The sequence below is a fragment of the Anopheles stephensi genome, chromosome 3 (assembly GCF_013141755.1).
Source record: "Anopheles stephensi strain Indian chromosome 3, UCI_ANSTEP_V1.0, whole genome shotgun sequence".
Taxonomy (NCBI): domain Eukaryota; kingdom Metazoa; phylum Arthropoda; class Insecta; order Diptera; family Culicidae; genus Anopheles; species Anopheles stephensi.
Genome location: NC_050203.1, coordinates 74,665,490 through 74,679,040, shown reverse-complemented (window position 1 = coordinate 74,679,040; position 13,551 = coordinate 74,665,490). Strand labels below are relative to the sequence as shown.

Below are 13,551 nucleotides of genomic sequence, written 5' to 3'. Positions count from 1 at the left end.
TGTGCCTAGCTCGACCGTTGTGCTGTACGTCGAGTGTCGTTGGCAGAGTGTGCCGATGTTGATCTTTGCATGTACAGTAGGTACCATAATTAAAAATGAATTGGAAAAGTGTCCAACACAGCTCTAGACAGTTCGAGACTCTAGTTTGGTTAGCTAAATTCTTCGTTTAGGACATATAGAAAGCGCTCGAGATGTGTTAATGTCTGAGCTGAACTTTATTTAAATGATTTAAATTGGATGGCGTTCAAGAAGAGTTCTGAAACGCTTAAGACTTTCCATTTCTGACTTCCTATGACTTGATTCTACCAGTTACTGGATAGTCAGTGCAGTCTTCGATCCTGTCTTATGAAGGTCAATGCCGCAATCGCCTCGGCCATCGGATCGCCCCAAGTCTCATAAATAGCTTGATTTAGTTTCCAGAGCTTTACTGTCGTCTCCTAAAGTCAGTACCAAGAGTTCCTAAGGTCTTCTCCATCTCTAGTTCCCTTGAATATAGTGTGGAAGAGTCATATGGGGTTTGATAACGCATGAGCTCCTTATGCCAATAAGCTATTAGGATATCTCACCACATAGTATTCATATTTTGCTCATTCAATTCTGCTTCATCTTTGGATTTACTTAGGAGGTCTTCGACTACCAGTTTTGGCATTCTTGGCTAGGCCATTTAATTATAATGAAAGAGTAATAAATAACGTTTAACGTCGGAATATAGGTTGTAGAAGTTCTCTTACAATCTGGACCGCTCCCTCGTCGTGAGGACTGACCGACTCTCCAACTACATAATATCATGAAGTCTAAAATATCGCTTGCACCCTGACCTAGCGACCTACCGAGTTATTTGGGCTTAAATATTCTCTAAGCATCATAAGTCTGTTCTAGTCTTGCGATTGATTCTACGACCAACCTTATCATCAAAATATGTAACACTATAGTTCTGACCCACACTGTACCTCGGGCGCTCATTCTCTCCACACAGCGCGTGGTCACTTGGATCCACTTATCAATCTTCGAAACGGTTTGCTGTAAATGTAGCCCCATCCACCCTTGAGTAGGGACGCTTTGGGGTTTGCGAATTTACTCGCCCAGACGCACACTGGGAACATGGAGTTGATAATCAAACATCGCCCCCCGGGTTCAAGCCGTTCCGGTCAGCTGTGGGGGGACCGGGGATGGTAGATTGTTTGACTTCCACGTTGGGTTAAGTTTTCTTAGTCACAACCACCCGTCTACGTGCCGGATAGTTGGATGGTAGCGATATGTTTGATAGGTCGTTCTTCGCATTGCAATTCGAGAGACGATTGAATTACACATAGTTCGAAGGGGAAAGAAATTCTACTCCCCAACACATATTCTTTGTTGGTCCCGATTACGCGAGATAGAAACGGAAACCGATTTCTCTCCACCAGCAAAAATGGAATTAGTGCTGATCTTTCCCCCATTGTGCACACCAACCGAGTATGCACCGACACTCGCATATAGCATCGACGGACGGCACGGCACCGGGTATCGCCTCGCTGCGCAATGAAGCGCGACGAGTTCGGTGGTGTCGAGCTGCATTTTAAATAAAATATTTTGCATTTCTGTACGAGCATGAGCACGCGCACGGGTGCAAACTGCGTTGTGATTTTGAGATTCGATGCGATTACGTACAAGGTGAATAAAGCGAGTGTTGTTTCGTTTTTTTTTTCTCCCTTGTTGAGAATATCTAGCTTTACTGGGAGCTGTTCTCGATGCTTTCCCAACCGGTCCCTGAGCATTACGTTCTGGGGAGGGTTTAAGTATCGAAAATAAATATTTAAAAAATAATGCCTCACACCCCCGACATGAACTCAATTTTCACCACTGTTTACGAACGAGTAGCGCACAACGTATTGCAGAACGAAACAGGCGCGCCCAAATTGTTGTTCGTGTTTTACACTCACGAAATAACATCCCCGGACCGAATCGGTAAGCAAACCGGCACGAAACGGCGTCCTTAACGCACACCGAATTGCGTTAGGTTAGGTATTGGTGCGATGCATTCGTCACGGGTGAAAAACATATAAACACTCATGACGCAAAGAGCCACTGCGACGGTTTTTCGAAGGTCAGACTGAATGTGGGGAGAAAATCGGGACAAAAATCGGGTGAATGCGCGAATAAATCCCTCGAAGTGACAGGTTTTTTTGCTCGACAGCAGATTGCAAATATTCCTGACAGTTAAATTACATTGTAGACGATCAGGCAAGTGGTCGGCCCACTGGTCTGGGAAGCGAATTCGATCTCGATGTACGCAAATATATTCCCGACTGTGATGCCCGACCGACCGACCGACCGTGTGACACTATGGGAGCTGGGACACGTTCCCAGGGCCTGGACAAGTTTATGATAATCTTGGCCGCGAGTTAACATTGACCGTGCGTTTCGCACGGGAACAGGCAACACAGAGCAGTATCTTCACACATCGGATCCCACACTGTTCGCGTGGGTTCTCGGGCCGGTCGGTTCGATTGTTTTAATTGAGCTCAATTGGAGGATCACGAGGATCACGAGGTTAGCTGATGTCGGTTCCTGGCAAATCATCACGTCGTCTTGCTGTGTGCGCTAGAATTCATACGGCTATTTGGGATCCTTCTCGGAAGATGATGTGTCCGGGTTATAGATGTGGGATGCACATCTCTCACCCTTTTCGCCCAATGTCCACCAAGCTGTACACAATGTTGACTTGCTTTGCTTTGAAACCGGTTTCGAACACGCAACAGGAAACCTCGTCGTATTGATCGGAGTCCCTTTTCGTTGCACGTTTGCTTTCCAAATGGTCGGAAATCTGAGTAGAACTGAACACCGGAAACCTGTTTCTGGTGTGGGGGGTTTGGTACGCTGGTAGAACTGGCTAGAGAGGCTAGAGAGTGAGATGTTCCAACCTGAGCCGCTGCATGCATCTCCAGAGCTACCGCTAGGGAGGGAGATTACCCTGGCGGAGCAATTCCGGTAGGGGCAAACGCAAAGCAGCTGATCTCTGAGGGTGTAGAGTAATTTTCTTGGACCAGACTGAAGGCTGGCCTAGTTATTGGTGTGGTCCTCACCTCTCTCTCTCTCTCTCCCCCGTTTACCTTGACCGGGACCCATCACCAACTGGTTCTACTGGATGTGCGTTTGTGTATGAACCATGAACTAGGGTACAAAATCCTGTCGCCGAGTCGAGAAACGGTAGCTTTGTCCAGTAGGAAGATGTCATGCGCACGAGGTCAGAATCGGCGATTGGTGTACTTCTTTGTTGCATCCCTCTTCATTCTAGAGAAAAGTACACTTCACTTACATCACGCAACTTGTAGTTTACCTGAGGAATTATGATATTTGATGGGAATCTAACAACACCAACCTTAACATTCCTCTAGATCCGTTAATCCCTCCCGGAGCGCTTACCCACAAAAACTAGTGATGCAAACCTGCAAACGGCCTACCTCCTGTTTTTCGCCCAAACCACATCGAACACTATCGAATTGCCGCACTTTTATCGGATAGTTAAGCCGTTCGCGTCATTTACACCTGTGCCTTCTTATCTAAACCGTGTGTCTATCTATCGTTCCAGGTCGGGACATACTGAAAGATATCAGCGGAGAATTCCGGGCCGGAGAGCTCACCGCCATCATGGGACCGTCCGGGGCGGGCAAGAGCACTCTGCTGGATATTTTGGCGGGCTTTACGTAAGTGTGTGTTTGTGTTTATTATTTGCATTTAATAGCAGGTTGGTTCGATGACGGTTCAACACTAGCCAGTTATGGCAAGGGTGAATGCATCAATGTCAAGTTGGCGGTTTTTACACTTCCTGGATTTTGTTATGGCGATTCGTAATGATGTCTTCTTTAGCGATTGCAAATGAAACGTTTCGGTCTAGAATTTACATCAGTAATACGTAATTAATCATAAAGTAACCTTTTAGTCTTGAAATAAGATCACCAAGACTTTAAGGTCCCAAGATCAATTCTAATTGGAAGGCATTGGAAAGACCCACAGCAGGAAGCAAGTGTGCTCCAAACGGCACAATCCATGGATCACGCGCCATGTTTTCTTAACACAAAGAACTACTTCATGCGCTATTGTTAGTCGGTGCGCGTTTGCGAAGTCGCGGTGGTTAATCTAGCCCGGACCCACAGGCAGAAAGCTAGACAACCAAGGCACCTGCAAGTGCAAATGGTCATTAGTGATGATCGATGAACCGCAGTTGATTGACACTTGAAAACGGTGGCTAATCGGACACACGCACGGGGCAATGCACTGGTAGCCGTATAATGCTTAGGTCTTTCGACGCCGATTGCCCTGCCACAATCCTCCGAATGCGATGGGCGAAATGGGCGACGACTGGTCAGTGTGAACTTTTGCTGTGTGTGTGTGTGTGTCGCGTAGCCCTTATATGTATCGTTCCAGTATGACTCTTTGTATTGCAAAGGTTGCAAACAAAGAAAAAGCTTTTCTTGGTGCCCGATGAGTCATAACCGAGCGTGATCGCTGGAATAACACCGGGGTACTGTTACTATGAAGTTGAAGCCATCGAAGCCACCCTTAGGCTATGAAATTGACTGCCGAGGGTTGGTTTCGTTGTGTACTCGAGTGGCGTCATAAATGGAGCGCTCGCCGCCGACGAAATCGAATTCTTCGTCGAGGGTCCTCTCGCCACAGTATCTCTGCACACATGTTTGTGTTTACCGACTTATGCTTATCGTTACAAACATATTCTTCACACTCCGAAAAATCAGAACCGACAAACATCCGGACGCCATCATAATTCGTCCGTCGGCAAGGTAGTTCTAGACATTACTGTATGTTTGACGTTTTTTGGTTTCTTCTCTCGCCCGGCAATATAGTGAGGGTGGCTTCACCGGAGAAATTCTCGTCAACAAACATGCCCGTGACTTGAAACGATTTCGACGACTGTCCGCGTACATTATGCAGGACCATGATCTGCAGCCCCATCTGACCGTGCTGGAGGCGATGCACTTTTCCGCCAATCTCAAAATCGGAGCCGAACTCAGCCCAGCGAGTAAGAAAATTCGCGTAAGTAAAGCACTGCATGTAGCTGAAACACTTGTACAACCGACCTGTTGGCATAATGTCTCGTCTTTTGCAGATGAACGAAATACTCCGCGCGATCGGGCTGTACGAGGCGAAGAAAACACGCACGGGAAAGTTATCCGGAGGTCAGAAAAAGCGGCTAGCGATCGCACTGGAAATTGTGAACAATCCGCCGGTAATGTTTTTCGACGAACCGACGAGCGGCTTGGACAGCTCCACCTCGACGCAGTGTGTCGCACTGTTGAAGCAGCTGGCCCGCGAAGGTCGCACCATCATCTGCACGATCCATCAACCGTCTGCACTGCTGTTCAACATGTTTGACCATCTGTATGCGGTGGCGGAGGGCGAATGCATCTACACCGGCGGCACGGGAAACATTGTCTCGTTCCTGAAGGAGCTCGACATCGTCTGCCCGGAGCATTACAATCCCTCCGATTACTGTAAGTGGATGCAACCTTTCTGCAGCATAGAACGTGTAGCCGGTTTCTCGTCAAACAATTCTAATCTTTGTTACCGAAGACATGCGCATCGGAGGACGGATGCACTTCACTTTGTACCCTTGCTTCATGGTACATTGATTTTTGGGTTTTGAGTCATCACAACATACTGCTGCACGGTGTTGTGGTGGTGCTAGTGTGTGGGAGCCTCTCTATTTCGTCACCATGAGGTTGCTCAAATGGCCCGAAAGTTTTAGTGATACCTGCCGAACATTACGCGGCAGATAATGCTCTGGAACGTTCAAGGTAGTAGAATCCAAAGATAAGCGAACCGTTTGATAGTCGAACGTTAGTCGGCAGAATGGGATAGTCAGCTTTTAGGAAAGTCATGTTCGATGGCCAAGGTGCTTTAAGCTGAGCAGTGATTGGGGTATTGGAATCCTTGGGGGATTCGAATATTTATGAATTTTTAAATTTTAATCCTATTCCAATATTTAATGCTTAGCCTTGATTTCTGTTGGATGAATTCACGTTCCAAGAATTTTTATAATTTTATTTTCTGTTTTTTAACTTTTTTTTTAATTTACTTCGTATAAATACGTTAAATACGTTATTAATTTTTTTTACAACAAAATTGACTATTCTAAAAAGAAATTTAATAAAAGCTCAAAAAAGCAATCCCTAAAAGCGCCATCACCAAAAAGATGCCGTGTTGTTGAGTCTCACACATAGATGGCGCTGTTTTGCTTCTCATTCCCATGCGACAACCCTGTAGCAAACAGTAAACAAACAAACTAGTGCTTCAAAAAGGTTCATAATAAGGCCTAAAATTGCCTTTTTGATTGGAATTTTTGTGAGATGCTTGTTTGGTTTATTCTTACTGCTTTAATAGATTTTTATCAACCTGACAAATTTTTATACTTCCATTTTCCTGTATTTATTTTGCAGTGCTCGAGATAGCAACGCACGACTACGGCCGCCTGAACGATGATCTAGTCGAGAAGATGATGAACGGCCAGAGCAACTTTTACCGCAATCCAGAACCGTTCTCACCGTCGTACGAAAGTAAGCTGATGCCAATCAAAGAATCGTCCCCGGAGGGACCGATGGTACTGCTCGAGATGCCATTGTTTCCCGAGAACGATCCCAACCGAGAGCGACCAGTATCGCCCGTGCTAGCGAAACCAAAGAAGCTTGCCAAAAAGCTTTCCTTCAATCCGGAACGATGGTGTGGGCGGGACGAGATCTACACGACCAGCTTCTGTAGACAGTTTTCGTTACTGCTGCTACGCACATTTCTCATACTGAGCCGCGATCGTTCGCTGATGACGATGCGGTTCGCGATCCACTGTCTCATTGCGCCACTGATCGGGATGCTGTACTTTGGCATCGGGAATCAGGCGGGACAGATCTTCAACAACTACAACTACGTGTTCTTCTCGATCATGTTTCTGATGTTTACCGCGTTCAGCTCAATGACGATGGCTTGTAAGTGATGAATGATTCCGTTGCGTGTGCCTATGGTTAAATTATGACTCTTCTTTGCAGTTCCTCTCGAGTTGCCGATCATTACGCGCGAGCACTTCAACCGGTGGTACTCGTTACGGGCCTACTACATCGCCATGACGGTAGCGGACATTCCGATACAGCTGCTCTGCACCGTCACGTACATCGTCATCACGTACTACATGACCGGCCAACCGCCGGAAGCGTTCCGCATCGGGCTGTTTACACTGATCTGTCTCATGGTCGCCTGGGTTGCGCAAGGACTCGGTCTGCTAGTTGCATCACTGTTCGACGTGAAGGTGAGCGGTCGTCACGTGAATTGAATCGACTCACACGCTAATGTAAATGCACCTTCTCTTCCTAACAGAACGGTGCAGTGTTTGGGCCGTTCTTCATCTGTCCGTTCCTGATATTCTCCGGGTTCTTCATTCACCTGACCGATGCGCACCCGGTCATGCACTGGCTGTTTCACATCTCGTTCCTTAAGTACGCGCTGCAGGGTGCGGCCATGGCCATCTTCGGCTACGACCGGCCCCGGATGGACTGTGACGAGACGTACTGTCACTTCGTGTTGCCAAAGAAGTTCCTCAAGGAGATCGACATGCTCGAGGCGGATTTTGTCGAGGCTGTGATAGCGCTTAGTGTGATATTTTTCGTCTTTAGGGTATCGGCCTTCTACGTGATGCAGTACAGGATGAAGAATAAAATTTAGAGCGGGAACACTGGTCGCGGACACCTACAGAGGGCCACCCAGTCAGGCGAACGGGGAGAAGGTGTCAGCTCGTTCGCTTTACTTCGCTCAACTCACATTCCGTCGCGTAATGATGCTTCCGTCGAAAAGCGTAGGGCATTCGAAACAGAGTCCAGTACGCACACAGTGGCAGTGGGCAAAATAATACAAATTTTACGTAGATGGTAGTACGCTCGGATGGGAGCGTAACGATGGTTTTTTTGTTGGTTTATCGCGGTGCATGTAAGCGCTTGGGGGGCTCGTTTTTGCTTGTCGCAGAGTGTAGCATTTAAGGAAACGGAGAAGGCTCGTCCTCGTACCATTATGAGGTCAGATTTCAGGATGTACGTTGCGAGTGTACCACTCACGAGACACATACCCGCACGGGGGGAGAAAAAGGTAATCCAAAAAAGGAGACAGGAAGGCAGGTTGGAATGGTTCGCTTTCTTGCTTCATTGAGGGGCGTAATATATTCTAAGCTAACGTTTTGCAGTAATCTTGTGATATGTATGTAAATAGGGCTATGTAAAGCGCGTAAATATAACACCTCTACGAATGGTTTGAACTAAGCTTTGTTGATTTTATCGGGAAAGAAATGTGATTGGTGGGACCGGGTGGGACCAGCAAGATGTTATGCAGTATGAGCCAAGCAGAGGAAATAATTGTTCCTCACTCAACGGTAGATTGTTTCAAGCAATCAGTATGAACCGTGAGAAGCTTAAATAAAAAGTAATGTTGGAATTTTTTATTAAAATTTTTAATTTTATCGAGGTGGGATCAACCAGATGTTTTGTATTATGAGTCAATTTAAATTATCCTCGGGTATGAATCAGGTTCGGACCGTCTCGTCGTACGCAGTTCTGACCTGATCCAGTTCCGGGTAAAGGTAAAAGATAAGGAAGCCAGTAACCCATAGGAAGCCAGGAACCTCGTGAAGCTATCGATTCCTAGGTGGGACCACCTAGACGTGGGGTATTATGAGCCATGTAAGGAAACACGGTCGGGATGAGGCAACAATGGCGCCGGTCCTCATACGGCAGAACCGGATTCAAATCCCATTATTATTATTATTATTATTATTATTATTATTATTAATTTCAACGGAGCGCATGACGCCCTCTTGAAGCGGGATTAAACATAAAATTACAAAGTGCACATTACATGAATAAACCCGGACAAAATAAATTAACGAAGAGTGGGTCGCATACCACGAATGCAGTTTAAAAACGCGGTGCGCGACATGTCCGGTTGGTGACGATCACACACGACGTTAAATTCACGGCACATACATAAAAACGGATCAGAGGCGCCAAATCGGGTACGGTGATCCTCCACGTCGAGCAACGATCTAGCCCGGAGCGATCTCGGCGGGACGTATAGGTTGAGGTCAGCAACAAGCCCCGGCGAGTCGATCCGGTTGTCTAGTATTTATTTATAATTCCAGTATTACGGCATGACGCCGTATTGTAGCGGTTGTCTAGTAATCCCGCAACAAACAGCCTCTGGGCGTTGCAGTTCCGTTGGTCCGTTGGATTCGAGGCCCAGTAGCGCACAGCGTCCAATATAGTTCACCTCCACCCTTCAGAAGCGCAGAGCGAACCGAGTGAGTTTGCGCTGGATGGATTCCAGCCGGGCCAGCCGGGCCAGCGGGCGAGCAGCGGATGGCCACCAAACTACTGAAGCGTATTCCAAAACCGACCGCACCAAAGAGCAATAAAGAATTTTGATGCAAACCGGATCAGTGAAGTCGCGAGCTATTTGTTTTAGTAATCCGGACCCTTCCCCCGTAGTGAGGACTGACTATCCAGCTACGTGGTCGTGGTATCATTAAGTTTAGTAAGCCAAAAATGGCAGGCTTGATCCAAGAGGTCGTTAGAGGCCAAAGAAGAAGAAGAAGAATACACGTTGCTGATATAGATTTTTTTAATTATAATAACAAAATAATATATCAAGCAGAGTTTTTGGGATTCTGGGTTAAAATCTTTTTTTTTTCTAGGTGGGATCAACTAGATATGATGTATTATGAGTCAATTGAAGGACTAAAGGTCTTTCCGTACATAGGACTGACTATCCAGCTATGATTAAACATTGTCAAAGAAGCATTGTAATCTAGAGGAAAGAACCTGAACCTGTGAAAGCTGCAGAAAAATATCGTAAAAAGACGAAGAAAATAAAGAAATAAAACTATACTTCATCCTTGGTGGGATCACTTAGATGTGATGTATTATGAGCCATGTAAGGAAACAGGGTTCCTTATCATGCACAAAGAATCTAAATTGTATAGAAACGCTGTTTGTTTCTAGTGAGAAATAAATCAGATAAATATGTGTGATCTTAGCAAGCATTTATTTTTGGTGGGACGGGGCTATACATTATGTATTATGAGCCAAATGGCCGAATAAAAAATATATTTATAACCCATTTCGAATTGTTCCTTCGAATCAATATAGGACTTACAAATTAGCGTGTTTTATGTAGAGATTATCACACGATATCATCCAGTTATAGCATGAAAAAAAAAAACAAATCTACCACAAAATATACCTGTTAAAACAATATCTAACCCGTTTTCCCCAGCTTCAAGCCCCACAACCCATTCTAATTCGCGTGTGTTGGCGGTTCGTTCCGAATGATCTGATTCTCACCATTGTTGGACAGACAGCGCCACTACAGCTCGGCCTCCAGCCCCCGCTGTCATACCATGACCACCATCATGACGATGAGACAGTGTGATAAACCATCCCTGTGTATCATTTTTCGAGGTTTCGTAACGTGTTTGGCCGTTTAAATTATGCTCCCTAACCGATTACCATGCGTGGAAACGTTACTGATTTAATCAATAGTGCCTCTCACGCACACGCCTGTAAACAAACCAAAAGAAAAACCCGGTTAGCCCTGATAGTGTACCTTGCCTTGCACAAACGGCACGGCACACGAAAGGGTCAGCAGTCGAGCCTCCGCGACCAGCTGGGCCTGCACCACGTCGGGCGCTGTGAGCCTTGGGGGTAGTGCAATTCTCGCGTCTGGTGCGCGCCTAACGCCTGCTAGTCGAACGTCTGCCTAGGGTCGGCTTTTCGCACAGTTGCATTAGAGCGTTGAGCGAGAGTGGTGGTTGATCGTGGTCCGTACGTCCGTCTCGAGCAGTAGCGATCGTGCGAATCGTGCAATGTGATAGTGTTGTAGCAATGAGCAATATTACCAGTGGCATGTGTAGGATAAGTTTCTAAGAGCCATACGCGAGACCCTTCTAGTAGAGGGATTTTGAAGAAGGGAACGAGAATCAAACGTAGCGCACGATCGACGTCTATTATGCTTGGAACGAGTTTCTCTCGATCAACAGCCGTAGCATTAATAAAGATAAAGTAGTGGGGAAGGAAGTAGTGTGTAGAGCGTCGTCGTCGTAGCCGTCGTCCACACAGTTTACAGTGCGTGGTGCAATTATGGCGGATGAGAGTGTCGATGCAATGGCACTCAATCTTGAAGATCCCGTACTGGGACAGAGCTTAACGCTGACCTTTCGCAACATCTGCTATCGGCGGAAGGATCAAAACGGTGGACGGCCGAAGGACATCATCAAGAATGTGTCGGGCCGGTTTCAGCCCGGTCGGTTGGTGGCCATACTGGGCCCATCCGGTGCTGGGAAGTCTTCGCTGCTCGGTATCCTCTCCGGATTAAGGTTAGTAGACGCCGGATCCCACACGGCTAGCGTGATTCATGAAACACGCGATCTCTCTACAGACAGACGGGCTTCATCGGAACGATCGAAGTGAACGGGTACATGCTGGACAGAAGAAAGTATCGCCAGCAGTGTGTCTACATCCAGCAGGACTTTAATCTGATCGAACATCTGACCGTGCTGGAAACGATGAGCTACGCCGCCGAGCTGAAGATGCCCAACAGATCCGAAATGGTGCGCAAGAAGAAGGTGAACGAAATCTTGCACATCCTCGGGCTGGACGGCGGCATGCGTACACTGGTCAAGAAACTCTCGGGCGGCGAAAAGAAGCGCCTCTCGATCGGCATTGAGCTGGTAAGCAATCCACCGATAATTCTGCTCGACGAACCGACGAGCGGCCTGGACAGTGTGTCCGCGATGGAGCTTGTGAGCTACGTCAAAACAGTCGCGAGCGAGGGCCGTACCGTGGCCTGTGTCATCCATCAACCTTCGTCCAGCTTGTTCCAGCTGTTTGACGACCTGTACCTCCTATCGGCCGGGATGTGTATTTACGATGGGCCGCTGGGCGGAATGGTGGGCACGTTTGCCGAGAGCGGGTACCACTGTCCCAAGTTCTACAACCGGGCCGACTTTGGTAAACTATTGTTTGCTGATGGGTTTTACCCCCACCATGCATCCTTATCGGTTCTCTATCATCTTGCAGCGTTGGAGGTGGCGTCCAAGCCGCTGCGAGAGCTGGAACAGCTGGTGCATCGCTACAACCGACTCGCTATCGACCGGAAGCAATCGCGCCAGGAAAACAGTATCAAGGACGATAGACTCGCGAGCGCGCCAACGGTGGACGATGATGATATCGGGCCGGAAGACCTGCCCGCCAGCTCCAGGCCCCGGGGACGTTATCAAATTTCGCAATGGAAACAATTTTACGTGCTGCTGCGAAGGTCGCTACGCGTAACTTCGAGAGATTTTGTGAGTTTCCGTTCCGTTTCGGCTTTTTTTTTTCCTGGTGCCAGACGACGCTATGAATATGCAGATGAGACGACCAAAACGAGACGACTTTAATCGTGTTTTTTTATATGCTACGGATCTTCGCACAGTTTTTTGCTCAGCTGCGTGTTATTGCCCACATACTGGTCGGTGTGCTGCTCGGCGCAGTATTCTATCAATCCGGTGAGGACGGCTCGCTGGTGATGGTGAACGGTGCCTGTCTGTTCTTCTTCCAGCTGTTTATCTTCTTCGGCAACGCTATGCCGTGCGTTATAACTTGTGAGTTGTTTTGATGCACCTCCTTGACCTAAAGCTCTCTAGCTACGCGAGTCTTCCTTTTTTTTGCAGTTCCTCTCGAAACGAAAGTGTTCATCCGCGAGCGGCTCAACAATTGGTACTCACTCGAGGCGTACTACCTGTCCAAAATAGTGGCCGATCTACCGCTGCAGATCATCTGCCCGTCACTGTTCCTGGCGATCGCTTACTACCTTACCGGCCAACCGTTGGAATGGGAAAGGTTCCAGAAGCTGTGCCTGGTGCTGCTGCTCCTGGGGATATTCGCCCAAACGGTGGGCCTTCTGTCCGGGGCCGCGTTCGACATTCAGATGGCCACCTTCTTTGTGCCGTGCTTCAGTATTCCATCGCTACTGTTTTCGGGCTTTTTCGTGAAACCGTACGAAATGAACGAATATCTCAGCTACATCTCGTACACGTCCTTCTTCCGCTACAGTCTGCAGGGATCAATGCAGGCGATCTACGGCGGGAATAGGGCAGCGTTTCCCTGCTCGAAGGACATCTGCTACTACAACAAGCCGAGCAAGTTTCTTAAGTTTATGGACACGCGGGAAGATGGGTATTGGGAGAATGTGTACGTACTGCTGGGGTTCATAGCGGCGTTTCAAGTCATTCTGTACGTTGTGCTGCGCTTTCGGTTAAAAATATACCAATAATGGCTGGATCGGTGGTGGAAGACAACGAAGATATGTTTGATTGATTCGAAACAATCGTATTGAGAAACAAACCTTAACCTCATATCATCGATTAGAAGCTCGAGTGAGGGTGCGATGCCATGTTGGACAATGTTTTAATTGCGATTCTAGGAATCGCCGGCAAACGTGGCAAAATACTGGAAACTGTAGAAAAAACCCCCCGGGCCACGACAC

General features: G+C 47.4%; 2 protein-coding genes across 2 annotated transcripts in view; both read left to right on the top strand.

Moving 5' to 3' along the window:
* Window positions 1-8,290, top strand: part of LOC118510043 (ABC transporter G family member 6-like) — a 34,410-nt gene extending 26,120 nt beyond the window's left edge. The window contains exons 13-18 of the mRNA XM_036051431.1: window positions 3,572-3,686; window positions 4,845-5,034; window positions 5,108-5,492; window positions 6,438-6,977; window positions 7,038-7,294; window positions 7,363-8,290. Of these exons, the coding sequence (XP_035907324.1) occupies window positions 3,572-3,686; window positions 4,845-5,034; window positions 5,108-5,492; window positions 6,438-6,977; window positions 7,038-7,294; window positions 7,363-7,707 (1,832 nt within the window). The 3' untranslated portion in view covers window positions 7,708-8,290. The remainder of the gene's footprint in view (window positions 1-3,571; window positions 3,687-4,844; window positions 5,035-5,107; window positions 5,493-6,437; window positions 6,978-7,037; window positions 7,295-7,362) is intronic.
* A 2,413-nt stretch (window positions 8,291-10,703) lies between these two features.
* Window positions 10,704-13,367, top strand: LOC118510744 (ATP-binding cassette sub-family G member 4-like). The gene is made up of 5 exons (XM_036052977.1): window positions 10,704-11,401; window positions 11,464-12,035; window positions 12,105-12,370; window positions 12,499-12,667; window positions 12,737-13,367. Exons 1-5 carry the CDS (start codon window positions 11,166-11,168, stop codon window positions 13,336-13,338), a joined length of 1,845 nt encoding a protein of 614 aa, XP_035908870.1. The 5' UTR covers window positions 10,704-11,165; the 3' UTR covers window positions 13,339-13,367.
* The last annotated feature ends 184 nt before the right edge of the window (window positions 13,368-13,551 follow it).

Coding starts and splice junctions, on each gene's coding strand:
- LOC118510744 (XM_036052977.1), top strand. CDS start 11,166: ATGGCGGATGAGAGTGTCGATGCAATGGCACTCAATCTTGAAGATCCC. Junction 12,036..12,104: donor CTACAACCGGGCCGACTTTG/GTAAACTATTGT, acceptor ATCATCTTGCAG/CGTTGGAGGTGGCGTCCAAG. Junction 12,371..12,498: donor GCGTAACTTCGAGAGATTTT/GTGAGTTTCCGT, acceptor ATCTTCGCACAG/TTTTTTGCTCAGCTGCGTGT.